Source organism: Vulpes vulpes, chromosome 7 (assembly GCF_048418805.1).
Source record: "Vulpes vulpes isolate BD-2025 chromosome 7, VulVul3, whole genome shotgun sequence".
Classification (NCBI taxonomy): Eukaryota; Metazoa; Chordata; class Mammalia; order Carnivora; family Canidae; genus Vulpes; species Vulpes vulpes.
Genome location: NC_132786.1, coordinates 57,178,550 through 57,205,676, shown reverse-complemented (window position 1 = coordinate 57,205,676; position 27,127 = coordinate 57,178,550). Strand labels below are relative to the sequence as shown.

Genomic DNA, 27,127 nt, shown 5'->3' with positions numbered 1-27,127 from the left:
TGATGCTAAGGTTTATTCCTCCCACTCCCTAATCTTTCTTATTTATTAGTCACCAAATCTATGGGTTCTTCCTCTGTGACAGCTTTGGCTCCTGTTCCCACTGCCTAAGCTGTGCTGTATTCATCACTTCCCTTTTAGAATACTGCTGTTGCTTCTTCACTAGACTGTACCCCCAGCAAAAAGTTTTTATGACCTCTAATCAATCCCATAAATGATTTTAATATTTTTCTTACTATCTGTGTCTTTCAGGTACCCAGAGCATGAATCACCCTCCATAACCCACCTTGAAGTGGCTTGGGTCATATGCAATGCAACCCCATCCATCTCTAAAAACTTATTCATAGTTAAGATTCTTCACTGTTACTCTATATAACCCCTTGCCATCTTACCTTCTCACCCCATCCGTGACACGGAAGGGATTCCTGTGCTTGATACAGTCTAGTCATCTGCTGGAAATTCTCACCCAATTTACAGCCCAAGTTCTGCCTTATGTCAAGCACTCCTACCAACGAGGCCACATGGCTGACTCTCTTGCACAAACTTCAGGACACAGACAATGCTTTGATACCAGTCCCCTAATATCTCACAGTATTGTGAGATATTGTGCTTCAGCCTCGATTATTTTCTACCTGAGTTGTATAACTCCTTGCAGAGAGGAAAAATGGCTTATGTCTTTTAAGATGCCCCATGCCTAACAGATTACCTTAAAAGCTCAAACAGTTATATAATGAAGATGGTTAAACCAATTAAATTAGTCACTGTTACACAGACCGGTGACTCTAAAGCAGTCATTCTGCTTGAGAATGACTTAGGATATTGTACAGTGTGCATGAGAATGACTTAGGACAATGTACATTCTTAGACCTAAGCCCAGAGATTTGGTCTCAGGTAAGGGGGGGGGGGGGGGGATTAAAGATCTCTAGGGAATTCTAATGCAGTTAACACACAGATCGTAGTTTGAAAAACATCATCGATTAATTTGAAACAGTAAATACAAATAAAACAAGTACAAAAGTATGCAGAATTATAAAAGCGGAGAAAGAAAATCTGTCATGTTGCAAAGTAGTTGCTGTCATTAGAAAGTTTTTTTGTGATAGTAACTATAAACTATATGTGCTTTTGCTACTTTAATATAAAATAGAAATTCTCATTAAAGTAATTAGCATTAGGGCAGTCTGGGTGGCTCAAGTGGTTTAGCACCGCCTTGAGCCCAGGGCGTGATCCTAGAGACCTGGGATCAAGTCCCATGTCGGGCTCCCTGCATGGAGCCTGCTTCTCCCTCTGCCTGTGTCTCTGCCTCTCTCTCTGTGTGTGTCTCATGAATAAATAAATAAAATCTTTTAAAGAAATTTTAAAAAATTAAGTAATTAGCGTTACTATTAATCTCGGGGTTTTTTTGTTTTTTGTTTTGTTTTGTTTTTTTTGTTTCGTATTTAAACTGCAAAGTAGGGATATTTAAAGTTATTTATGTAAAACAGAAAATGGGCGCCTGGGTGGCTCAGTCAGTTAAGCCTCTGCCTTAGGCTCAGGTCATGATCTCATGATCCAGGCATCAGCTCCCTGCTCAGTGGGGAGTCTGCTTCTCCCTCTCCCTCTACTCTTCCTCTCTCTCAAATAAAAAAAAAAAAAAAAGAAAAGAAAATCTTAAAAAAAAGAAAAACAAGTTATATTTGCTCATTCAATATTTGACCTAGATAATTCACTTAATTGATACAAGATTATAAATCTTTAAGCTTTCTTCTGTTGATTTTTCTCTTTAACACAGGCCTTTGCAAAATAAGAAATGTTCTCCTTAAATTCATTGCTTTTAAGATATATAAGGATCTAGGTATTTATACTCTCTGCTAAACCATTTTTTGGACTAAAGGTATACTACATGCAATCCTTCCATTTTTTATTATAACCAACTTTTTCTTTTAAAAATCAACTCAACTCCAACCAACCAGAGTGAACTCTACATAATCTCATGCTGACAAATAATGGCATTTAGCAATCTAGTGCTCTTTCTAGGTTTTGCATTTTTTTTAGTTGGATGATCATTTTTAAAATTTCCTTTTTCACATCGTGTCTACTTAATTTTAATTAAATAATAGCAATACTTTGCTTGCCTTACTTTTCTAATGTTGGTTTGCTTGTACTAATACCCTTCCGGGAGACATTTTGCAATCTTTTAGTAAGTCACATAGCCACGAATAATTAGAAAGAGGAACCTAATAAATGCAAATATCAGTCAAGGAACAAAGAAATCTTGTTTGTGTTTGTGATTTTACCTCCTATCTTTGGTATGGTTTTGGGGTGGGGTGAAGGATTGGATGGCTAAGCACGGTTTATAGTTTGTGACAGTTTCGTGTATTTTAAACATTATAGAAATACTTCCTAAGTGTAAATTACTAAAACTTTGCATCTGTCAAAGATTCTGTAGATCTAGTGTGTTTTATTTACCTTCTGAAATATCTTTTTCGGGTTTTGTAGTTCACAGGAAATTAATTACTTCCCCTCTAAGCTTTACCTCCACAACTTGAGCCACTTGAGGCCACTAGGGAGAGACGTGGAGTCTTTGGACCATGTCTCTTGGGGATCCCATGGCAAGGACATAGCAATTTCACTAAAGGCATTAATGACACTTGTCCTGTCGAGCTCAACCAATCAGGAACTCTTTGGCACAGAAATAATATACTGTCTTGTGGGCGGTGGAACTCAGACACCTAAAATGATGCTTCATTAAGTGAAAAAGAGTCCCTATCACGTAGAGGACATCAACTCATATTCACCATATAGGATATAAAAGATGGCTAGATATGAAAAGCAAATAAAAATATGTAAAGAATTTCACAGCAAAGGGAAGATTTGATTACATCACCAACAAAGGCGATTTTGAAGATTAAAAATAAACTAACTTTAACCTCCAACTGCAAACTCATGCGTAACACACACACACACACACACACACATGCGCACACCTCGGCATATTCATTCAAAACTGACCCAGCAGTAAGTGACTCTCATACAGACTTTTGGCTTATCAGGAAAGACTTCTCATTTTACTTCCTTCTTCACACTTCCTACTGTAAACTCAAGTAAGTTATCATGGGCAATAACCTGCTCTCAAACAGGTTACATGATGTCTTTCATCAGCCACCTCTCTGGGTGTTGCCTTACTAAGTCATACTTTTAATAATTTGACTTCGCAGAAACAGAAAGTGAATAGATCTCATGAAATTCAAATTACAGGAAGTGTTAGTGGGTCTAATGCTACATATTTGTGGCATTTAAGCCACATTCTCGTGATAATAGTTCTACTAACGTAAGTATGTGTGTTGAAAAGTACTTTGCAAATCACATAATACACTGTGTTCTGCAATTTAACACATTTTTTTTTTTTTTTACTCACAAGGTTTTTTTTCCCTTGACCCCTATGTTGAAAATACTGAATTACAAATTCAGGGGTGGGGGAGGCTTTTTTAAAAATAATTTCCCCCAAAATTCAAAATTTAAAGGTAATTTAAAAAAAAAAAAACTTAGTCTTTTCAATTGTAAAAAGTATTTCAAAATATAACTGTGAAGGCAATTCAATGTCTATACATTCAACATATGTTAATCAAGTGAACTCACACTTGACAGTTACCCACCACTGGCACTTCTCCACTTTGCCACCGGCTGAAATAAAGCACTATTGCATTCTGTACCCAGGCAGGGGTCCTGCAAGTCTTTGAAAGGAGGCGTCTCATTGTCAGCTGAATATAAAACTTCTTCAGGAGTTCCCAAACTCTATTAAGCATCCTATATCCATCCTTAGGTCAGCTCTGAATGTTTTAGAGACGCATTTTGCATTTTGGAAGAGCAAGTCAGAAGCAGTCCAAGTACAGTTACTCCTCTTGAAAACCAGAATATCTCAGAAGTGTCTTGGCAACATTTTCCCGCAAAGGGTTAAAACATTTGTTATTTAATAAAACAATCCACCTTACTTCTCGGTATTTTACCAGATTTCAGAAAGGCAAAGTGGATGCAGCTGAAAAGTCATGCCTGATAGTGATCTCCATGAGATCCTGTTGCAGCTCAAGTGTGGCCAACTTCTCCAAGCGAATCTCAGGTCTTAAGCCCTCAAGCCGGTGACTAAATTCCTCTTCCACTTTCCCTAAAATCACCTCGGGTTCCGAGTTAGAGGAACGCTCCGCAACAAGGAACCTGGGCCGACCGGCCGTCCCCGGCCCCCCTAACCTGCTGGCACCGCCCCGCAGCCGCGCTCCCCGCCAGGGTGCAAGCCCGCTGGGCGCACCGGGGGCTGCTCTCAGCAGGTTCAGCGACCTCTACCTCCAGCCCCCTCTGCGGCGCCTTCCAGCCTGCTTCCCCTCCTAACTTGCTTTCCTACTTGGTAACAACTTTATGCAAGAAAAAAAAAGAAAGAAAGAAAGAAAAGAAAGAAAAGATAGATAAGAAAGAAAAGAAAAGAAAGGAAAAGAAGAAAAGAAAGAAAAGAAAAGAAAAGAAAAGAAAAGAAAAGAAAGAAAAAGAAAGATAAAAAGAAAAAACTTTTCTCCCAGGAAGCGCACAGTCTACTCGGTCAACTCTGGATGCAACGTCCAGAAGGTGAAACAGTCACAGCACACTTGGCGGGGCCCCTGGGCCCCCAGGAGCCCCCAGCGCGCCCAGCCCGGCCCCGCAGGAGCCCCCAGGAGCCCTGCAGGCGCCCCCCAGGCCGGCCCCGCAGGAGCCCCCAGGAGCCCTGCAGGCGCCCCCCAGGCCGGCCGCGCAGGAGCCCCCAGGAGCCCTGCAGGCGCCCCCCAGGCCGGCCCCGCAGGAGCCCTGCAGGCGCCCCCCAGTCAGGCCCCGCAGGAGCCCTGCAGAAGGCCCCGCAGGAGCCCCCCAGGAGCTCGAGGAGCTCTCAAGGAGCCCCGCAGGAACCCTCCAGTCCTGCCCCGCAGGAGCCCCAGAAGCCCCGCAGGAGCCCCGCAGAGCTCTGCAGGAGCCCTCCAGTCCGGCCCCGCTGGAGCCCGCAGGAGCCCCCCGAGGAGCCCCGCAGGAGCCCCCCAGGAGCCCCCCAGTCCTGCCCCGCTGGAGCCCGCAGGAGCCCCTCCAAGCACCCCCGGGAGCCCCCCCAGGAGGCTGCAGGAGCCCCCAGGAGCCCGAGGAGCCCGAGGAGCCCGCCGCGCCCAGCCCGGCCCCCAGCCCGCGCGCACCTACCTGGGCCTCGCCCGCGTCCGGCTCCGCGTCGGAGAAGCCGAGTCCCGATTCGAAGGCGGCGGCGGCGGCGGGCGCGTCGCGGGGCCCCGGCAGCAGCGCAGCGGCGAGCAGGGAACACGCCAGAGACCAGAAGCCCAGCAAGTGCATGGTGGAAGGAGCGGGGCGCGCGGCCGGGCGCGGCGGGGGCGGGGGCGGGGGGCGCTGCGCTCCCGGCGCCGAGAGCCGCGGGCGACCCCGAGGGTGGCGGCCCACGCTCCCCGCGCGGCTCGACGCCGGCCGGGCCGGGGCGGGGGCGCGGGGCGCGGGCGCGGGCGCGGGCGCGGGGCGGGCAGGTGAGAGCGTCACGGGGAGCCGGGCGCCCGGGCGGTCCGCGTGCGGGGCGGGCGAGGTGCGGCGCGGGCGCGGGCGCGGGGGCACGGCTCCTCCGCTCGCCTTTCGGGCGCCGCTCCCCGGCGGGAGGGGGGCACGGCCGAGCCCCCGGGCGCTGCTCGGCCCCTCCGACGGCCCCGGGCCCGCGGCCCCCTCCGCCCTCCCCTCCCCTGCCCGGCGCGGCGAGCGGCGGCCGGCTGCGGAGCGCGGCCCGAGCGGCGGCGGCGGCGGGCGCAGGGGCAGGGCATGGCTGACGCGCCCTCTGCCTGCGCTTATGTGAGAGAAAGCGGCCGAGGGAGGGAGCGTGCCGAGCCCGGCCGCCCTCCCCTCTCACTTTCCCTCGGAAGCGCTCCTCGCGCTCCCCGCGGCCCGCGCCTCCGCCCCGGCGCCCGCGGCCCCTCCCCGCCCCCGCCCCCGCCCCCCGCCCCCGGAGGCGGCCCGCGGGGCAGGCGCGGCGGGGCCCGGCCGCCGACCCTTTGTCCTCGCCCGCGCCCCGCGCCAGGGGTGCACGCGGCCCCGGGGCCCGGGAGGCCCGCGCGGAGCTCGGCCGCCGGGGCGGGGGGGCCCTGTGGCCCCGCGTCCCGCTGACGGGCTGCGCAGCCCGCGCTCCCGGAGCCCCGGTGCAGGGAGCGCGGGGGTCTCCGGGGAGCGCGGCCGCCAGGCGGGGCGGGGCGGGGCGGGGTGGGGGCTGCGCAGCGAGCGCTCCCGGGAGCCCCGGGTTGCAGGGCGCGCGGGGTGCAGGCGGCCCCGGAGCCCGGGAGGCCCGCGAGGAGCTCGGCCGCCCGGGCGGGGGACCCCTGTGGCCCCGCGTCCCGCTAACGGGCTGCGCAGCGAGCGCTCCCGGGAGCCCCGGGTGCAGGGCGCGCGGGGTGCGCGCGGGGTGCGCGCGGCCCTGGCCGGTGGGGATGCAGGCCCCAGCTCTGCACCGACGACGGGACACACACACACGGGGTCGGTTTCTGCGGGGCAAGTCGGGCTCGCCTGAGAGGGGGAGGGGTAAAGACACGTGTGTGCATCACATTGTGCAAAGTGACATTTGCACGGGAGTCCCCGCGTCTCCCAGGTTGGAAAACCGCGTCGTGGCGCCCGCTGCCCGGGCGTGGCCCTCCTTGGGGCGCACTGGGGGGACCTGCGGATGAGCAGGCCGCAGGGGGTCCGCGGGGTGCAGAACGTGAAAAACCCGGGCTACCTTTAAACACACTGATCCTAGCATTTCTGACCCAGAAGACACTTTATTGCCCGGTTCAGATTCACCTCTCTTTGAGCTTCCCTCGCCCAGGACGCACTGGAAGGCGCTCATATCACCAGGGACAGGGACAGGGACTCCTCTGTGCTTTTCTTTCTTTTTTCTTTTTTTTTTGAAAATCAACATCGTCGAAAAGCATTTCCTTCCACGTATCCATTGCTCTCGACTTCTGGACTTTACACAATAAATCTGATCTAACTTCCACATGTGAGTGCTCCGAATATTTTGAAAACATCTGTCGCGTTCCCCCCTATGCTAGCTTTCCTGCCGGCTAAATATCCTTTTTTTTTTTTTTCTTTTTTTTTAATGGAAAGGACAGCTCCAAGTTCCCTCATCAACCCTAGTCTGATTTTCCACGTTCTTCCTCTAGTATGCTGCTGGGAACAAGACGCAGTCCTGAAAGTGTTCTACAAGCACATAGAAAGGGTCGTCCTCTTCCAGACTGTGCATTTGTTGATGCAGCCTCGAATGGAGTTTATTTCCTGGCAGCCAAGTGAGTGTTGACTCACACGACGCTTAAAATCAACTAAATTCCTCAAGAATTTTTCATGTGCACTGCAGTTCAGTCACATGTACATTACCCAGCATTTGTGAAGTTGGCTTAGGGCTTCCAAGATCTGAGCTCTGTTATTTATCTTTATTAAGTTCTGTCCACCCAGTGAGTCGGCCCTAGATCACAGCATGTTGAGATGTTTTTGGGATGCTGGTGCTCCGGGTCTATTATGCTTCTCGCTGTCCTTCTGCTCATATTTCATCAGTTTACCACAGTTGTCTTCAGATACTGATAAAGCTGTGAAAAGGGAAGAGCTAAGACCAGACTAGTAGGACTGAAAAAGATGGAGCTGCTTTTTTAACCATTCCTTTCTATAGTGCTTCTCAGCTTTGCACTTCGGATATGGAGAGGGATTTCAAGAACACATGCTTGAGTGCACCATCGAGATTCTGGTCCAAGTGGCTGGGGGGGTCAGATGTGCACTTCAGACCCCAGTACGCAACCCCATTGAGAGTCTCAGGCATTTGCCACACTCCTAGGGGTTGGCATACAGTGGAGACTGCAAATCAACAGAATCAAAATGTATCAAACTGTATCGTGTTAACTGATTTATTTTATTTGAAATACAGCTATAAGCACATACAGGCCTTTTTTTCTAAAAAAAAAAATGTTATTGTTTTTACCACTTATTATTTTAAGTCAAGGAAATGCTGGCAAAAAGAATAGTTGAGAGAAAAAAAAAGCAATCTCAGAAGACCATCCTGCATTCGTTGTTGGAGTGTCTTCACTGTAAAAGAGGAGAATTTCTCTGCTCTACCTTTATCTGCCACTTTTGGCTCTTGTGCTTTTTTTTGGTGAGCATTTGTAAATTTATCTTAATTTTCTTGGGACTTTTTCGTTGAGAAGTTACTCAGTTTTTTTTTTTTTTTTTTTTTTTTTGTTGGAGGAAGATGTATGAAATTTTTTTTCTAGTAGCTTTTAATCTTATACTTAGTTGTACTCTAGATGATGTTGAGTTTACAGCTGCACTGAGGCTTTCTTGGTGACTTTGTACATGGTTGAGTTTTGGAACCAATTCTATGTGTGCTCTTTTTGTTGAATGTTAAGTTTGAGCTTATTGTAATATTTGTCTTGAATGAATTTTAAAATGAGATGTTCATAATTTTTTCTTGATCGAATTTTTCCTTTAGTGGTGTATGCCCATTTTTGTGACATCTGATGTTTTTATTCTAAATTCTACTTTATTGGTATCAAAATCAGAGTCTTTGAGAATTGAGACCATCTGTGAACATGAGTCGTAGGAAACCATAAACCCACTTATATCAAAGTGATTTAGTTATTTCTTCTAGGGAACTTTAGCCTAGGAAAGATACTGCAAACCAGTAATCAAATCCACTGTTTGCTTCAGGAAATGCCAACAAATCGATATATTCAAGACAATAACCTCACTCTGGCAAAAAGCCTTTTTATCAATAACAGCATGGTCAAGACCCTCACCTACATGTGTCAACCAATCCTAAACTATGACATCACAATTTTTGTCCAATCCTATCCAGCTCTCCACTTTGAAAGGCCCACCTTAACCTACTTGAGTCTAGCCCCCAGAGTCCTACAATTATTCTACTTCTGACATACCCCTTCTGAGACGTTGCTAAAACTGTCACAGTGGTGTTCCCCCTTATTGCCATAAGTGCTACTAAGTGTAACTTTTGTTTATTGAAGGGTTATCTGGAGATATTTGGGGGAGTTCAATAACCTGGAAGTCCCACCGAGACCCTATTGAAGATCCCGTTTGTGCCAAAGCCTGAGACCCTCAATTCAGAAATGGGGAGCCACCGTGGCCTGCAATGATAAGGTAAGTCTCGCATGAGATCTCAGTCCCAGTTTCTCTTCATCACGCTATCAAATGCTGAGTGTATTTGGTCCTGGAAGATTGCCTTTCAGGAATTCTTGGCTTATTTGATCAGATTTGTAGCTGTGTACCCTCAGAAGAAAGCTGCCTCATTCCTAGCAACATGGTTTGTTTGTAGCTACTCTTTTCAGTATCTTCTGTCGCTAATGGTTAGCGGGAAGTTCATGTCCCAATGATATGTCTTTCAAGATCTTCCAGGTTGGCCATTGGAGGCTGCCTAAGTCATTAGGTTGGGGTGCCCAGGGCATAATGAGGCCAACAAAGCACTGATGTGACTGATCATTGCCTGACTGTCACATTTGTCTCAGCCTAACCTCAAGTGTGTGTCTCCTGAAGGCATCTTGCATATGTTTACACTGTAACCAATGCTTGTGAGTCGCCGCCTAAATGGCATAATTTTACCAACACTAGTTTAACATAGAATGGGAAGGGAGTAAAACTGCAAACATTTAATGACTTGTAATATTTTATTGGTATGCAAAAGCTTGCTAGAGAAATCCAGATTCCCCAGTTGCCTCTCTAAATTCTGTGAAGGAAACAAATGAAAAAATGTGAAAGGCTATCTCTCTTTTAGATCTGCTCAAACCACAGCTTGAACCTAAAAGTTTTGATCTTACTCTTCTTCTATCCTATAACCCTCCATTATCCCCTGCCTCCAACACTCTGACCAGCTCTCTTTTCCAGCTGGCCAGCCAGCCACTCTGAAAGCTCAATTGTCTCTTAAAAGTTAAGCAGATCAGAACAAGCCCCTTATGGTCGAACTTAAGCCCTGATTGTGGTTTGAGCTGAGAGCGATTTTCAAAGGCTTTCCAAAGCCTATGCAGGGTAGGCGGAAATTTACAGAGCAATTTGCAGTGGTCCTTAGGACATTTAATTCAGGGTTCCCAGACCTGTATCAATTGATTTATATGTTATTAGGAACCTCATATGTAATAAAATTCAGTGGGTACTGAAAGATACTGTGAATATTCTGATTGAATAGACCCCAAATCCCATAATAAAACTAGAGGAACTTAGAAAAACTATAAATATTAGACAAAAATTTTGGACACCATGCCCACAAATAAATAAATAGATGAATACATTGGAGACTTTGGGAATAGGCTCTTTAACCTCTCTGGAAAACATTTAGGTGTAGCTCTTGGAGTAGATATGACCACGGCTCATTCCTCACTGAATGACCTTAAGTCAGAAACAGGGGATTTAGTACGCAAGCAGAAACTGGAATGGAAAATAGTCCTGTTGCTAGACTTCTAAACCCTTGTGAGTAAAACTAAAGGGAAGAAAGGAAATAGCAAATCAGTGAAGCTGCCACAAAGGATGGTCAAACACTCAACTTTTCATTTGCCCTTGAACTCCCAATGACTCTTACTTAGGAATATTTTTTGTGGCACAACAGCTGTTTTAGAGTATGAAGAATTTTGGGGGGGAAATAAACATGGGGGTCATCTCTATCACCTTGGCTGCTTGGCATCACCCAAAGCCTTCAAATGGAAACTTGCAAACATTTAACAAGAAATTACTTTCACTCCAAAGGAAAACAAATTGATCACTATACTTTTATGAGCATTGGTGAGAAAATTTTATTACAGTTGCTGAGCACGTCTGGTTGCATGTCTCATCTGTATCAGATTAATCCTGGTGTAACTATAAAGATGGAATGTGTAAGAACCCAAATTTTAGGGTACCCTTGAATACGTACAGATGGATTCATACAATTATGCCTTGTGATGGAGTTTGAATGTCCCAGTTAATATTTGCTAATTTTCAAGGTGAAATGAAACTTTTGTTTGCTGGAAAGGTGTAGTTCGTATAGTAGCAAAAATATTATTTGACCTTGTGTTTTCGATCTGGAGAATTCCAACTTATTTCTCCAGTAACAGAGGCACTTAGTGTACTGGGATAGTCACTAGAGAACTTTACAAAGCCTTGATGTTTACTACGAAATTGCATTGTTCATGATATTCTCAAACCTCATGAAAATCAGAGAAGGTGAGTAGCATTTTTAAACTAAAATGAGCACTCATTGATTCTTACCCTAAGAACCCATAAGAGGTCTCCCTTTCAGGGTGCATATTTCTACCCCAATTCTGGACTCTACTTTGGACAGATGTGACAAAACACTTTAAGAGACTCAGGCAGTCTAATCAGTCTTAGTACTAACAGGGATGAGTTGCATTTCCTTCATCTTCTCCCAAGTGGCCTCTGTGTGACCTAAAAACCTCAGACTGTCAGCTGGAAAAGACACCATAAAAAATGCCAAGGACCCACAATGGATAGGAACTCTCTAGTAATTTTTGACACTAGATCAGCGCTTAAACTCAAGAAAGTCAATATTTAGATTCTTATATCCCAACTAAAACAAACAAACAAACAAACAAACAAGAAACAAAACCCGCTGACAACAGGATTGATTTTCCTTTAGGAAATTTGAAATTAGAAATTTTTAAGAATTCTTTAGAAGCAGTTGGTCTGTTGGTGGACAGAACTTCCACTACAGAGCTTTGTGCCAACACGGCAAGATGGCAACCACAGGACATGGCCAGCCTCCAGCAGAGACCTACAGAACTCGATTTAGATAACTAGGACCATGCTGGAATCTGTATGCTTGTTTTCTTTTCCCTCTTAGCAATTTTCCTTTATGATTGTAGGCTTAAGGTGCTGGATAGGTAACCAACGACTGTGACTTCTTAACCAGTGAAAAGTCAAGGTCTCTAATATTGCTTTCTCTGCCCTTAGTCATTCCTTGCTATGACTCAAAAACTGGGAGAAATGTGTGCATGATTTATCCAGAAAAAACAATAGAGCTCTGTGTTTTGCACACATTTGCATATGAGTGCCAACTGGCTAGTGCCAGTCGTTTGTTATGAAATACTTGGTTTCATCCATAATTGGACTCAACCACAAATTGGCTTTTTATGTGGAAGAGAACACAACAGGACAGGTAACCAAAATCCAAACTCCTTAGAAAGAAAGGTTTCTGCCTCCCTGAAACCACACTCAAGGACCATTTCTTAGAGATAACGTCTGTAAACAAGCTTTCATGGAGGAAAGACTCAGAAAGGGAACAAGGAACAGATGGTTTGTATTTAAGATCTGTCTCACATTTACAGACCTTACAAAGAAGGCTTAGTATGGAGATACTCTTGATTGCCTATCAGACCTACCCTGAGTGACCTTTGGTGAACCTCTCTTCACCACATGGGGTTTATGTGAATATTAAAATTAGTTAATATAGGTAAAAAAAATTAAAATAATACTTGGCACGTGATAATCTGAATAAATTTTGGATAAAGAATGACTAATGATTATGAATTAACCTTTAATTGTATGCTATTAATACATTGGTATATTACTCTTTATTCCTTCCTTATATTTATTATATTTTTTCTATTTGTTCACCCTCAGAATTAAATAATTGTTCAGGTGGATATAAAGTTCTCATACTTTCTTGAGCACTTAAAAAATGTTATTTCCTTGCATTCCTCCATCAACTACTTCTACCAAGAAATCTGAAAACAATAATAGTTTATAGCCATATAATGTCTATTATGTGTTTGTGTTTTCATGGGCTTTACATATAGTATCGTATTTAGTGCTCCCAACAGTCTTAGGACATGGAAATTATTATGATGTGTATCGTATAAATGAGGAAACTGAGCTATGGAGAAGCTGAATATCCTGTTTAATGTTAGAGCTAGTTTTTGACAGACCCTGGATTCAAAGCAGGTGGCTCCAGACCAGGAGATGAAACACTCGCTGCCCCCTATTTACTGCCTCCTTTTGAATATTGCTGTGATGCTTTTCCTTGTTACATGATCTGCCATTTCTTGTTAGAAAATTTTGGAATGCCTCCTTTGTCTTTGCTATTAAATATTCCTGTAAATATCCACAATTATTTATTTATAACTTCTTTGGCACCCTTGGGGTTTTTTCAATCCAAGTTTGTATTTGTGTGTGTGTGTGTTTGTGTGTGATTTCTGCAAAATAATGGGTCATACGTCTTTAAGTAATTTATACAAGCTGGTTTTTTTTCCTCTGTATTTTTGTAGAATGTTTTGTATACATGTTGAGATTCTACCTTTATTTTTCTGTGTTAACTTTGTTTTCCATTCCATGTGTTTATCCTTTCCTAAAATGTTCCCCCTTATTTTGAACTTGCCCCCCCATTGCTCATATCAATGATTCTTCTTTCTCCCTATGTGTTTATAAACATATGTATTTTTTCTGCCATAATATATATGTTTCATAATTCACTTTTTTCACACTTTCCTGTGATTATTTCAAGGATTATTGAAATTCTACCCCTTAACCAATTGTGATTGCACATCTAATCCTCATATTCAAGAAAGAATATTGGAGGGCCACCTGGCTGGCTCAGGTGGTAGAGCATGCAACTTTTGGTCTTGGGGTTTTGAGTTCAAGCCCCACGTTGGGTGTAAATTCTTAAAAATAAAATATTAAAAAAAAGAATATTGGAAAGCCAGTTACTGAGTATGATATTTTTTAGAGGGAAAAATCTTGATCGACTTTTTAAAACTGTATTATTTACAAATATGAGTGGTAGAATTGTTATAGTTAACAAATTACTAGTGAGACATTTCAACTGATTACAACAATTGGTGGTCATGCTGTTGTTTTTAAATATTCATTTTCATACAGAATTGATTCCAAAGTGCTTACCATGGGATGCAGTTTCTTTCACAATATTGTGACAGGCCCACCTTTCTAGCTTAATTCCCTATTACTTTTCTACAATGTGTCCTATTTGCCAACCCCACCAGGGGGGTTTTTGTTCCTCAGTCACACCAGATAAACTATCTCACCAATGCACATTTTTAATACTGTTTTGGTAGGAGAAGCAATTCTTTCCAGTCTTGATATTCATTGAAATATTTTTGTTTTTGTTTATTTCCTTATCATCATGGTCAAACATTCCTTTCTAATCCATCGGAATGAATTCTTTCCTCCCTTGTGCTTCATTATTTTTGTATGTTTCATGATCTAAACGTTTTTTGTCTCATCATATGCTTACTTATTAAAGGTATTTTCTCAGTGACAAGCGTGGTGCCTGGAATCTTCTAAATACTTAGTATATGCTTGGACAATAAGCTAATCTCTTATTTCTCAGGTTGACCAAAGCACAGATGTTTCTTCGGCTCATTCTCCTTCTTTCCTTCTCCTCTCTTCCTCCTTCCCATTCTTCCTCTCCAACCTTCTCCAAATCACAATCTGATAAAAATCATATTTACCACTGTGTTAGCCACATGTTTAACACTAGCCAGCTTCCCTGCGTAAGGATTGGATTTCACTCATCAGTGTCTTTATTGTAGCATCAAGCACAAGAGTTTATTGAATTTAATTAAAAGTGAGCAAGGAATTTGAGATAAGACCTTTATTCATTTATTATGGTAACTGCTTTCAAAAGGTATATCTGAGGGAAGCCTGGGTGGCTCAGCGTTTGAGCATCTCCTTTCGGCTCAGGGCATGATCCTGGGGTCCTGGGATCGAGTCCTACATTGGGCTTCCTGTGAGGATCCTACTTCTCTCTCTATCTATGTCTCTGCCTCTCTGTGTATCTTTCATGAGTAAATAAATAAAATCTTAAAAAAATATAACTCACGTACAATAAACTGCTTATACCTAAATATGCAATATGATAAATTTTGACATATTTACACATCCATGAAAAAATCACCACGATCAAGATTGTGAATATATTTATCACTCTCAAAGGTTTTCTCATGTCACTCCCTTCTGCTCTTTTGTGTCCAGGTAACCAATGAACTTTTTCCTATCATACAGATAAGTTTACATTTTCTATAATTTCATATAACTGAAACCATATAGTATATACTCTTTTGGGGTCTGATCTCTTTTATCCAGCATAATTATTTTAAAATTCATCCATGTATTGACGGCATGACAAGTTCACTCCTTTTTGTTGCTGATTAGTATCCACTGTATAGATATATCATAATTTGTTTATCTGTTCATCTCTTGATGAACATTTACATTGTTCCGCTTTTTGGCTATTACAAGCAAAGTTTATATGAACATTGTTGTAAAGAACTTTATGTGGCAAAAGGACAAAAGCTTTCTTGAGATGATCATGTTTTTTCATTTCTAGCTTGATCATGTTTTTTCGTTTCTAGCTTTTTAATATGGTGAATTATACTGAATGATTTTCAAATATTAAACCAACATTTTTTGCTGGAATAATTCCAAGAGTTTGCATAGACTTGGTATTTTTTTCTTTTTATTTATTTACTTTGTATTAAGTTTAGAATTTTAATTCCAGTATAGTTAACTGAGAATGTTATATTAGTTTCAGGTGTACAATATATATGTGGAACTTGAGAAACAAAACAAATGAGCAAAGGTATTATTTCTTTTTTAAATGTTTGGTAGAATTCACAGTTGAAGCCATCTGGGCCTTGAGTGTTCTTTGTGGTCAGATTTTTTACTGTGAATTCAATTTCAAGAGGTATATAGGTCTATTTAAATTATTGGCTTATTCTTGGATGAACTTTGGTAGTTTTACCTTTCAAGGATTTCTTTCATTTTAAGTTGTCACATTCATTGGCATGAAATTTTTCACATTTCCTCATTCCTTTGAGTTTGTGTCACATTCATTGGCATGAAATTTTTCACATTTCCTCATTCCTTTGAGTTTGTGTAGAGTCTGTCATGATGTTACTTCTCTTGTTCTCAGTATTAGTGGCTTATATCCTTCCTCTCTGTTTTCCTCTCTTTCCTGATCACTCTGCCTAGAGGCTAATCAATTTCATCGATCTCTTCAAAGAACCAACTTTTTATTTCATTGAGTTCTCTCAATCTTTGTTTTCTATTTCATTGATTCTACTCCTTATTATTTTCTTATGTTTAGATTGGGTTTAGTGTATTTTTTCAAAGTTCCTACGATAGAAGATGCCATTGATTTGAGACATTTTGCCTTTCATGGTATAGTTTTTGTGCTACAAATTTCTAAGTACTTCTTTAGCAGCGTACCACAAATTTTGATACATGTACTTTTATTTCCATTCAGGGAAAAGCATTTTCTCATTTGCCTTTTGATTTCTTCTTTGACTCATAGGTTATTTATAATTGTGTCATATAAGTTCCAAACACTTGCAGATATTCCAGAGAGATTTTTCTGTTATCCCTAATTTATGTTGTGACCAGAGAATGTAGTTGGTATGGTTTGAATCTTTTAAAACTTATTAAGCCTTGTTTTCATGCTTGGAATATGATCTACCTTGCTAAATGTTCCACGTGCACTTGAAAAGAATGCATATTCTTTTGTTCGCAGGGTGGGATTTCCTATAAATGTCAAATAGGTCAGGCCGATTGATAGTGTTCTTCAGTTCTCCTATATCCCTTCTGACTTTCTGCCTACATGTTCTGGGTTATTGAGAGAGGGACACGGTACCTCGAGCTGGGTTTGCCCATCTCTCTTACACTTGTATCAGCTTTTCTTCCTTATATCTGCAATCTCAGTTATGTGTGCTGTGTAATATATTATCCCCAAAATAAGACTCTTTTGAGAGTAAAACTAGTTTGAATAACAATGACACTGTAACAATGGTTGTAAACCTAGATTTTCCTGGTACATACATCAATCTACTTAAAAAATGGCAGATATAACTATATATATAAAACTCTCTCTATATAAAACTCTATATATTTTTCTTACATGATGTGAATCTGTATGAGGTGATAAATAGAAACAGTCTGAATGCTGTAACTTATTATTTCAATTCAGAGAACCCCTGTCTTTATTAAAAATTGCAGCACTCCATACTAGTCTTGTCAAAGTCTTACTGCCAATATTGGGCTGGGGGCTAGGGGGTTATAGTTGCTTTTACATTTGTTATTCCTTTAATCCTTCTTGCTAGTTGCAGTTTTGATACTTTGAAGTACAGAGGAAAAGCAGAAAATAAAAGTATAAGGAGATAAAATGAAAAAAATTGTTTTTTGACGTACTGTCCTGATGGTCAACTTTCAGGATTTTCTGCACTTGGAGAATGTTAAGAACCAACTGTCTCTGGCTGTTGAGGAACTTTTTGTCATTTTTAGGGGTACCTATATACATTACAATTTTTATTGAAGTGTAATTGACATACAATATTCTAGCTCAAGGGTACATCATAGCAATTAAATATTTTTATGCAATCTGAAATGGTCCCCATGATAAGTTTAGTTACCATCTGTCACCATACCAAGACATTACATACTATTGACTATGTTCCCTGTGCTGTACATTACAAAGAGAGAACCTTTTTGGATATTGTGGTTCTTTTGAAACCCCTTGTATCAGTGGGGGTGTTATACCTGCAGTTTCTTGAACTGCATGGATTCATTACTTTCCAGCTGATGGCTTATGACTTTCCCCATCCAGATCACATAATGCCATATTGGGCTTCATGGACTTTTAAATTAATATCCTTACTACAGAGCTGAAAATGGAATGGGAGAGTTTATGAGCAAATAAGAGGCTGTAGGATTATAACAGTTCAGTCAAGAGAAGGCCATCAGTGGGATGCCTGGGTGGCTCAGTGGTTGAGCATCTCCCTTTGGCTCAGGTCATGATCCTGGGTCCTGGGATCAAGTCCCACATCGGGCTCTCCACAGGGAGCCTACTTCTCCCTCTGCCTGTCTCTGCCTCTCTCTGTGTCTCTCATGAATAAATAAAATCTTTTTAAAAAAGAGAGAAGACCATAAGTTTAACTAAGATGGTAGCATTAGAAGCAGAAATAGGTGGATCAACTCAAAAGAGTTTTATTCAAGAGTTTCTGTTTTATTGAGCATTAGGTGAACAAAATGAAAGTTTTGGGGCTAAATCTCAGATTTTGGCATTCACCATTGGGCTGATGATGGTACAAAGATATGAATGCTGAATAGGACCAGGTGTAAGGAGCTTGAGGAGTGGTCTACAAATTAGAAAGGAAGCTAGGAAACTGGATTGTCAAGTCAAGAGAGGAGAGTATATTGCAATAGAGGTATCTACTAGCAGTGTCAAATCCTGCCAAGAAAGTAAATAAAATGAGCTCTGAGGAACACTCACTGGAACACTGCTGACCTCATTAAAATATTTTGGTGTAGTGTTGGAAGCATAAGTCGTATTTCAGTAGGCTGAGAAGAGAAGGGGAAACCAGGAAATAGACACAAGTATAGGAAATGCTTTTAGAAGATGTGGATAGGAAGGAGAAGAAAGAGTTCAGGGGTAGCTACATGCGGATGTGTATAGAAGAAAAGTAAGATGGAATTGCAGAATGGGGAGGGCAGATTAGAGTTAGCTGAAACTGAAAATACATTTGAGATTCAATGTAAATTTGGCTATTAATCTGATTGCAGTGACCACCCACTGACAGGCTTTAAACAGAGATGTTTGATGCCATGAGAGTAGTGTTGGGGAGAATGAATTTTTATCATTATTCAGCTAGAATAAAGGTGCATTGAGAGGGAGAAAATGAGATTGAAGGTAGAGAAACAGGATAAAAAACTTTTCCAATGATGTAGGTGACTGATGGTAAGGAACTAGATTATGTCATTTTGAACTTAAAAAATAATATGTTCAGGACGCCTGGGTGGCTCAGTTGGTTAAGTGTCTGCCTTTGGCTCAGGTTATGATCCCAGGGTCCTGTGTCAGGTCCTTGTGTCAGACTCCCTGCTCAGCTAGGAGCCTGTTCCTCCCTCCCACTTGTGTGCGCACTCTCTTTCTCTCTCTCCTTCTCTCAAATAAAATCTTTAAAATAAAACCAACATGCCGATGACTGTAAAGAGTAAGTAAAGATTATTTTATTTGCTGAACACTTACCGTGTGAAAGGCAGGAAAATAAGAGTTTTCACAAATATCAACTCATTTTATCCTAACCATTCAGCGAGGAAACTGAATGAGAAACGTTAATTTGCTTGAGTTTACACTGTTCTTCAAAATCTATATGACTGTCGTTTCTCATTATTCTAACCACCTCATATGGTGTAGTCAGGACAGAAGAACCATTTGAAAAAATAGGGAAGTAGGGAAAATATATGCAATTTTGGATACGTTGAAAACTGAGGATTAGCATGTACAGCAGTACTTTCGGTTCCTGCCTATTTTTTGGTTGCAACAATAAACTAACGTATTAGAAACGTGACTCATTAGTCTTTTAAATGGCATTTCTGGAATCCGAGCCAAGGATTTTATTGCCCAAAGTGACTGATGGAAATGTTTTTCTTTCCTTCCATCCTTTCTCTTTCCTCCCTCTTTCCTTCTCCACCTCTTTCCGCCTTCCCTTGCTTCCAACTGTTCTTCTCTCCTGTATGACTCACCATCTCTTACCTATCCGCATGTATGACCTTTACCTGGACAGACATCCATCTGTCCACCCATTATCTATTTTCTCACTTTTTCACAACAGAATTTATGTCATTTTATAACATAAAAACAGGAGATAAATTAAAATCAGTTAATAAGAAAATAAGCTCAGGACAGTAGTGTGAAGAATGACTAAGCAGGTGAGAATAATGTATGAAAAAAATGTCATGTAGAGCTCAGCAGATTACTTTGTCAGTGATCACTATTTGTAGCTGGTCAAATGGTTATTTGTGTTGAAATACAATCTTAAATTCAGGTCAGGATACACTTACCTATCCATTCTTTGAAAACAGTTTTATTTTGAGATTTTAGTTGTAAAGAAAACAATAAGGTGTTTAGAGCAATTTCATCATAACAAAATGGCATGCATGCAGATATGTACATTTTTCAAAATTAGAACGATTTCACCTATACTTTTTATGTTTTAGGTTGCAGATAAGCTGCCAAAGATAATAACAGGAAATGCCTCTTTTCTGAAAGAACACCACACAAAAAGCTATAGATAACATGCTATTTCTGTTGCAGGAGTCTTTTGGAGTTGACAGCACACACGAAAAATTATAGTTTCTCATGTATTTTTGACTGTCATCTATTGTTTACTAAAATAATACTTCTTTTGAGAGACATTCACAATCTCTCATGTTTGAAAATGATGGCTGTACCTAAGAAGGCACTACTAATTCTGCATGTCTATAAACCAAACAAAAGTCATGTTGTTAAATAAAAATTCCTTTAAAATTATTGATCGGTAGAAAAAAGTAGCAGGAATTTTATAATTTTGAATTAGTTTTTTCAGCTTACACCTTCTTACTCCTTTTCTCTATATAACCTGAGCTCCTAAATTCATTTACTTTTAATATTAAAAAAGTTAAATTTGTTTTTTGTTTGAGTGTGGTTGACACACAGTCCAGTTAGTTTCAGGTGTACAACCTAGTACAACCTAGTGATTCAGCTTCTCCGTACATTATGCTGAGCTCACCACAAGTGTGGCTAATATGTCACCATACGACGTTATTGCAATATCCTTGACTATGCTGTGACTTTTACTTTTACTTTTACTCTGGTGACTTCTTTATTCTATAACAAGAAGCCTGTATCTCCTGACCCCCTTCACCCATTTTGCCCATCCCCTCACATCCTTCCTTTCTGGCAGCCATCAGTTTCTTCTTTGTATTTATAGGTCTGATCCTGCTTTTCATTGTTTCCTCTATTGTTTTGTTTTTTTAGATTTCACGTGTGGGTGAAATCATATGGTATTTGCCTTTTATAGGACTTAGCATAATACCCTCTAGGTCTGTCCATGTTGTCACAAATGGCAAAATCTCATTCCTGTGTATGGCTGGGTAATGTTACGTTATATGTATATTAAGTATGTTATATATATGTTATGTTGTATGTATTACATTTATATAATATATACCACTTCTTCCTTATTCATTTGTCGATGAGCATTTAGATTGTTTCTGTATCTTAGGTATTGTAAATAATACTGCAATAAACATAAGGCCACATGTACCTTTTTGAATTAGTTTTTTCATTTTCCTTGGGTAGATTCCTAGTAGTAGAATTATTGGATCATGTAGTATTCCAATTTTTAAGTTTTTGAGGAACCTCCATACTGTTTTCCACGGTGGCTCTACCCATTTACATTCCCACCAACAGTACATGAGGGTTCCTTTTCTCCACATCCTCACCCACACTTGTTATTTTTTGTGATTTTTTTTTTTTTAGTCAATCTGACAGTTATAAGGTGATATCTGATTGTGTTTTTGATTTGCATTTTCCTGATGATGAGTGATGAGCATCCTTTGATGTGGCTGATGACCCTCTGTATGTCTTCTTTGGAAAAATGTCTATTCAAGTCCTCTGCCCATTTTTAATCAGATTGGTTGTTGTTATTGTTTTTGATGTTGAGTTGTAGAAGTTCTTTATATATTTTGGATATTAACCCCTTATTATATATTTCATTTTTGGATATCTTTGAAATATCAAAGATATAAAAAATATCAAATATCAAAAATCCACTCATTCAGTAGTTTGCCTTTTTGCTTTGTTGTTGGTTTCCTTCACTGTGCAAAGGCTTTTTATTTTGGTGTAGTCTCAATATTTTATTTTTGCTTTTGTTTCCCTTGCCTTAGGAGATATATCTAGAAAAATGTTGCTATGGCCAGGATCAGAGAAATTACTGCCTATATTCTCTTGTAGGATTTTTGTGGTTTCAGGTCTCACATTTAGGTTTTTAATCCATTTTGAGTTTTTTTTTGTGTATATAAAGTTAGAAAATGGTCCATTTTGATTCCTTTACACGTAGCTGTCCACTTTTCCCAGCACAATTTACTGAAGAGACTATTTTTTTCCTTAGTGTATGTTCTTGCCTCCTTGGGCATAGATTAATTGACAATATAAGCATGGATTTATTTCTGGGCTCTCTATTCTGTTCTGTTGATCTGTGTGCCTGTTTTTGTGCTAGTACTATACTGTTTTGATTACTAAAGCTGTGTAGTGTATCTTGAAATCTGGAATGTGATTCCTCCAGCTTTGTTTTTCTTTCTCTAGATTGCTTTGGCTATTTGAGATCTTTGTGCTTCCATACCAATTTTAGTATTATTTTTCTGGTTCTATGAAAATTGGTATTGGTATTTTGAAAGAATTTCATTGAATCTGTAGGCTGCTTTTGGTAGTGTGAACATTTTAACAATATTAATTCTTCTAACTCATGAGCATAGTATATATTTCCATTTGTTTGTGTCACTTTCTTTCCTCAGTGTTTCACAGTTTTCAGAGTACAAGTATTTTATCTCCTTGGTTAAGCTTATTCTTAGATATATTTTTAAAAAGATTTTATTTATTTATTCATGAGAGACAGAGAGAGGCAAAGACATAGGCAGAGGGAGAAGCGGTCTCCATGCAGGAAGCCCAATGTGGGACTCAATCCTGGAGCTCTGGGATCATGTCGTGAGCCAAAGGCAGATGCTCAACTACTGAGTCACCCAGGCATCCCAGATATTTTATTCTTCATGTGCAACTGGAAATGAAATTGTTTTCCTAATTTCTCTGCTTCTGTGTTATTAGTGTATAGAAACACAACCAGTGTATGGTTATTAATTTTGTATCCTGCAGTTTCCTGAATTCATTTATCATTTCTTTTTTTTTTTAAACAAGTCACATTTTTTTAAAAAGATTTATTTATTTATGAGAGAGCGAGAGAGAGAGAGAGAGAGAGAGAGATTGGCAGAGACACAGGAGGAGGGAGAAGCAGGCTCCATGCTGGGAGCCTGACGTGGGACTTGATCCCAGGACTCCAGGATCATGCCCTGGACCAAAGGCAGGTGCTAAACCGCTGAGCCACCCAAGGATCCCCTCGTTGATCATTTCTAACGGTTTTTTGGTATTGTAAGACTTTCTATACATAATATAGTATCATCTGCAAATAGTGACAGTTTAGATTCTTTACAAATATGGATGCCTCTAATTTCTTAGTCTTGTCTGAATACTGTGGCTAGGACTTCCAGTACTGTGTTGAATAAAAGTGGCAAGAGTGGACATCCTTATCTTGTCTTTCATCTTAAAGAGAAAGCTCTCAGTTTTAAAGCATTGAGTATAATGTTAGCTGTGGGTTTTTCATGTATGGTCTTTCCTATGTTGAGATACATTTCCTCTAAGCCCACTTTGTTGAGAGCTTTTACCATTAACAGATGTTGAGTTTTTTCAAATGCTTTCTCTACATCTGTTAAGATGATCATATGGTTTTTAGCCTCCTTTTGTTCATTTATCATGTTGATTGATATGCAAATAGTGAGGCAACCTCACATATCCAGAATAAATCCCATTTGATCATGGTGAATGATCCTTTCAATGTATAGTTGAATTCAGTTTGCTAATATTTTGTGAGGATTTTTGCATCTGTATTCCTTAGGGATTTTGGCCTGTGGTTTTCTTTTTTCCTTGCGATGTCTTTGTCTGGTTTTGATATCAGGGTAATTTTGGGTTTGTATAATGAACTTGGAAACTTTCCTTTCTCATTTATTTATATTTTGTAATAGTTTTAGGAGACCAGGTATTAATGCTCCTTAAAGGAGATGATAGAATTCATTTGTAAATCCATATGGTTCTGGACTTCTACTTTTTAGTAATTTTTAATTACTAGTTCAATTTGTTACCAGTAACTAGTCTGTTCAGATTTTTTGTTTCCTCCTGATTCAGTTTTGGAAGACTGTATGTTTCTAAGAATTTATCTATTTCTTCTAGGTTATCCAACTTTTAGCATATAATTTTTTGTAGTATTCTCTTATAATCCTTTGTATTTCTGTGGTGTCTGTTGTTATTTCTCTTTTGTTTCATATTTTATTTACTTGAGCCCTTTCTGTCTTTTTGTTGATGAGAGGCTGGAAAAGGGTTTGTCAATTTTGTTGAAAGTCTGTTCTGTCTGGCATAAGTATTGCTACCTCAGCTTTTTTTTCTTTCATTTTCATAGTTAATATTTTTCCATGCCTTCATTTTCAGGCAGCATATAAATGTGTCTTTTTTTTTATGCATTCCCTATGTCTTTTGATTAGATTATTTAGGCCATTTACATTTAAAGTAATTTTTTTTTTTCATTTAAAGTAATTATTGATAGGTATATACTTGCTGCCATTTTATTCTTTATTTATGCTTGTTTTTCTTGTTCTTCCATGTTCCTTTCTTTGTCTTTTGCACTCTTTCTTTGTGTTTGATGGGTTTCTATAAAAACCCATTTTGGTTTTCCTTTTCTTTATTTTTCTGTATATCTATCATAGATTTTGGGTTTGTGGTTATCATGAAGTGCATAGATAACATCCTAGGAATATAGAAATCTGTATTAAGTTGATGGTCATTTAAGTTCAAACACATTTAAAAAAAGGTTTTTCATTTCTGTTTACTCCCTCCTCCACATTTTATATATATATATGTGTTGTCATATTTTAGATCTTTTTATTAGTAATTTTCTTACATCTACGTATGTCCACTTCTTTTCTACTTATAAAAGTCCCTTTAAAATTTCTTGTAAGGCTGGTTTAGTGTTGATAAATTCCTTGACTACTAAAACTCTGGTGGGCACAGGCTGCTGTGGTCCCTGCGCTCTCCATGCAGTGAATGCCCTGACAGGAAAGTCTAAGCTAAAGTGGGTGCATCTTGGGGCATCCTGGGAGCATTCAGTGAGGGTGTGCCCTGATGGGGCAACTGGAGATGAGGTGGTATGCCAGCCAGGAGGTTCCTGGGCTCTCTCTGCAGAGGGTGCTCTAGTGGGGTGGCTAGAGCTAAGGCAGGATACAGGCTGGGGTGTTCTGGGATACCCTGCACAAAGTGCACCCTGGCAGAACAACTAAAGCTAAAATGGATGTAGGCCAGTGTGAGTTCTGGGCTCTCTGCACAAACTATGCCCTCATAGGACAACTGAAGCTAAAGTGGTGGCAGGCTAGAAGTTCCCAGGGCTCTTCACACTGGGATGACCTGATGGGACAGCTAAACTGAACTGAGTGAAGCTAGGGTACCCTCAGGCAACTCAGTGCAGGGGATACACTGTCAGAATAGCTGGATCTGAAGCAGGCAGCCAGGATGATTTGTTTGAAGTCCAAATTCTGGAGCCTTCTGTGCTAAGAGTGCCCTAGCTAGCCTACTGAAGTTAAAGTAGTATGGGCCTGGAGTGTTCTAGAGTAGTTTGCACCTATGATATGTCACCTGGGGATGAAGGCTGGAACTGTAGTGAGCACAAATGGGTGTTCGGGTGTTCGGGTGCACACTGCCCCCTAGCCACCTTGGTGGGACTACTAAGGCTGCTGTGGGCTAGGAGCGAGAGCTGACTGAGGCCTCAGGCTGGTTAAGACACCCACACAGTGCACTGGTATGTGTTTTCAAGGTGGAAGGGGAGTTGAGACCACCTCTCTTAGGCCTCCCATGTGGAGAGAATTCTCACATCATCCCTGCCATTTGGTGAAGTTTTAGAGCTGTCTCATTTATATGCTACTTGTTCTTTTAAAGGGGCTTTTTTTCTGTGTCTAAGGACAGAGGAATATGTTCCCTCAGTACTGTCCCTCCTGACTGTGGTTTGCAGCATTGGGTATGGGGGTTCCCTTTGTTACTGAGTCTCTAAGTCTCCAAGTGTCTGTCTCTCTTGCTATTCTCTTTGCCATTCTCTTTGCCATTCTATCTTTTGTTATGCAGAAGCTGTTCAGAAGACCCTCAGTTATTTAAGAAGAATTGCTCTGTAAATAGGTAAAACTTTGTATGTTCTGGGGAGTAGGTGAGTTCAGGCTGTTCTAAGGTCATTATCTTGCACCCAACCCCAAATTCATTTAGATAGAACAAAAGAGCAAGCAATGGGCAAAATGAAGGTAGAAAATTCAGGTGTCACAGGCACACATTCTGGGAAAAAAAAACTATATTCAAATCATTCTAGAATTAAGAAACCTAAATACCCTGTCCAGAAGCAACCTGGGTAAGCTTTGTTTAATTAACATTCTTGAGAAGAATTATTTGTTACATTGGTCTAAGTCATGTATCAACATCTCAAAATAAATTTTGTCTTGAATTGCCCTCTGCAGAAGATAAGAGTACCTGGTATCATTGTTTTTAAAGATTGTTTACTCAACTCTCTCTTCATCACCTGAACAGCTAATCAACTTTTTCTTAATTATGGACTCTTGAATTTCTTACTCCTTAACTGCTCCTTCTCTCTAGTTTTTTTATTTAATAAAGTTTTATTGTCCAAAATGTGCAGTTGGTGGGATCTTGCTCATGCATCTTCACCAGGAGCTGGGGCATCTCTACCCTTGGTGTTTCTGGTGTAAATTACTTGAGCTCTGTGCTTTGAAACCAGTTTAATAAGTCCTTTACCGAGGAGCTCCTGAAGGGCTGCCCTGTCCAGAAAACCTCAAATCTTCAGTCTCTGAGAGACAACAGCTGGAGTTATAAGCTTAATAGTTGGGAACTTCCTTACAGAGTTTGTCATATGTTGCTTTGTCAAACACCAGATTATTAAGCTTGTCCCAAACTTTGCCTTTGGACCACTTCTTCTTTTTGTCCTTGCCTCCAGATTTGTTCACTGGGTCTTTGTCCTTTTTGGCTGTCTTTCTGGCATCTTTCTTCTTCTTGTCGTCCTTGGGTGGCATAGCGAAGCTTGGAGAACAACAGCCACCCCTGTGGCCTCGCTAAGATGTCGGACAGAAAAGATGATCCTTCTATATATTTATTGGACCTTTTCTTTTTATCATTTTGGCTTATATCACTTAATTTTACAAATGGAGTGGAAAACTCTTCTATTTTCATATCAATCAAAACAATCTTTATTCCTAATGTTATGACAGCTATAATAGTATTTAATTTTAACTGCATTTTGAGACATTCAAATCTCCCTAGGACAGTGGTTTTCTAAATGTGGTTCCAGCAGCATCAGCAGCACCTGAGAAGTTGTTCAAAAGACAAATTCTCAGGCCCTGCTCTAAGCCTACTAAATCAGAAGCTGTGGGAGTGGGGCCTAGCAATCTTTGATTTAACAAGTCCTCCAGGTGATTATAATGCTAGTGAGGTATGAAAACCACTGCT

At 40.8% G+C, this 27,127-nt stretch overlaps 1 protein-coding gene and 1 pseudogene across 1 annotated transcript in view; both read right to left on the bottom strand.

Annotated features, from left to right (window-relative positions):
* The window catches only part of VEGFC (vascular endothelial growth factor C), a 104,525-nt gene extending 98,626 nt beyond the window's left edge, over positions 1-5,899 (bottom strand). The window contains exon 1 of the mRNA XM_026015812.2: positions 5,182-5,899. Within this exon, the coding sequence (XP_025871597.1) occupies positions 5,182-5,328 (147 nt within the window). The 5' untranslated portion in view covers positions 5,329-5,899. The remainder of the gene's footprint in view (positions 1-5,181) is intronic.
* Positions 5,900-26,297: 20,398 nt separating this feature from the next.
* LOC112932852 (small ribosomal subunit protein eS25 pseudogene) lies at positions 26,298-26,694 on the bottom strand (annotated as a pseudogene).
* Between the last annotated feature and the right edge of the window lie 433 nt (positions 26,695-27,127).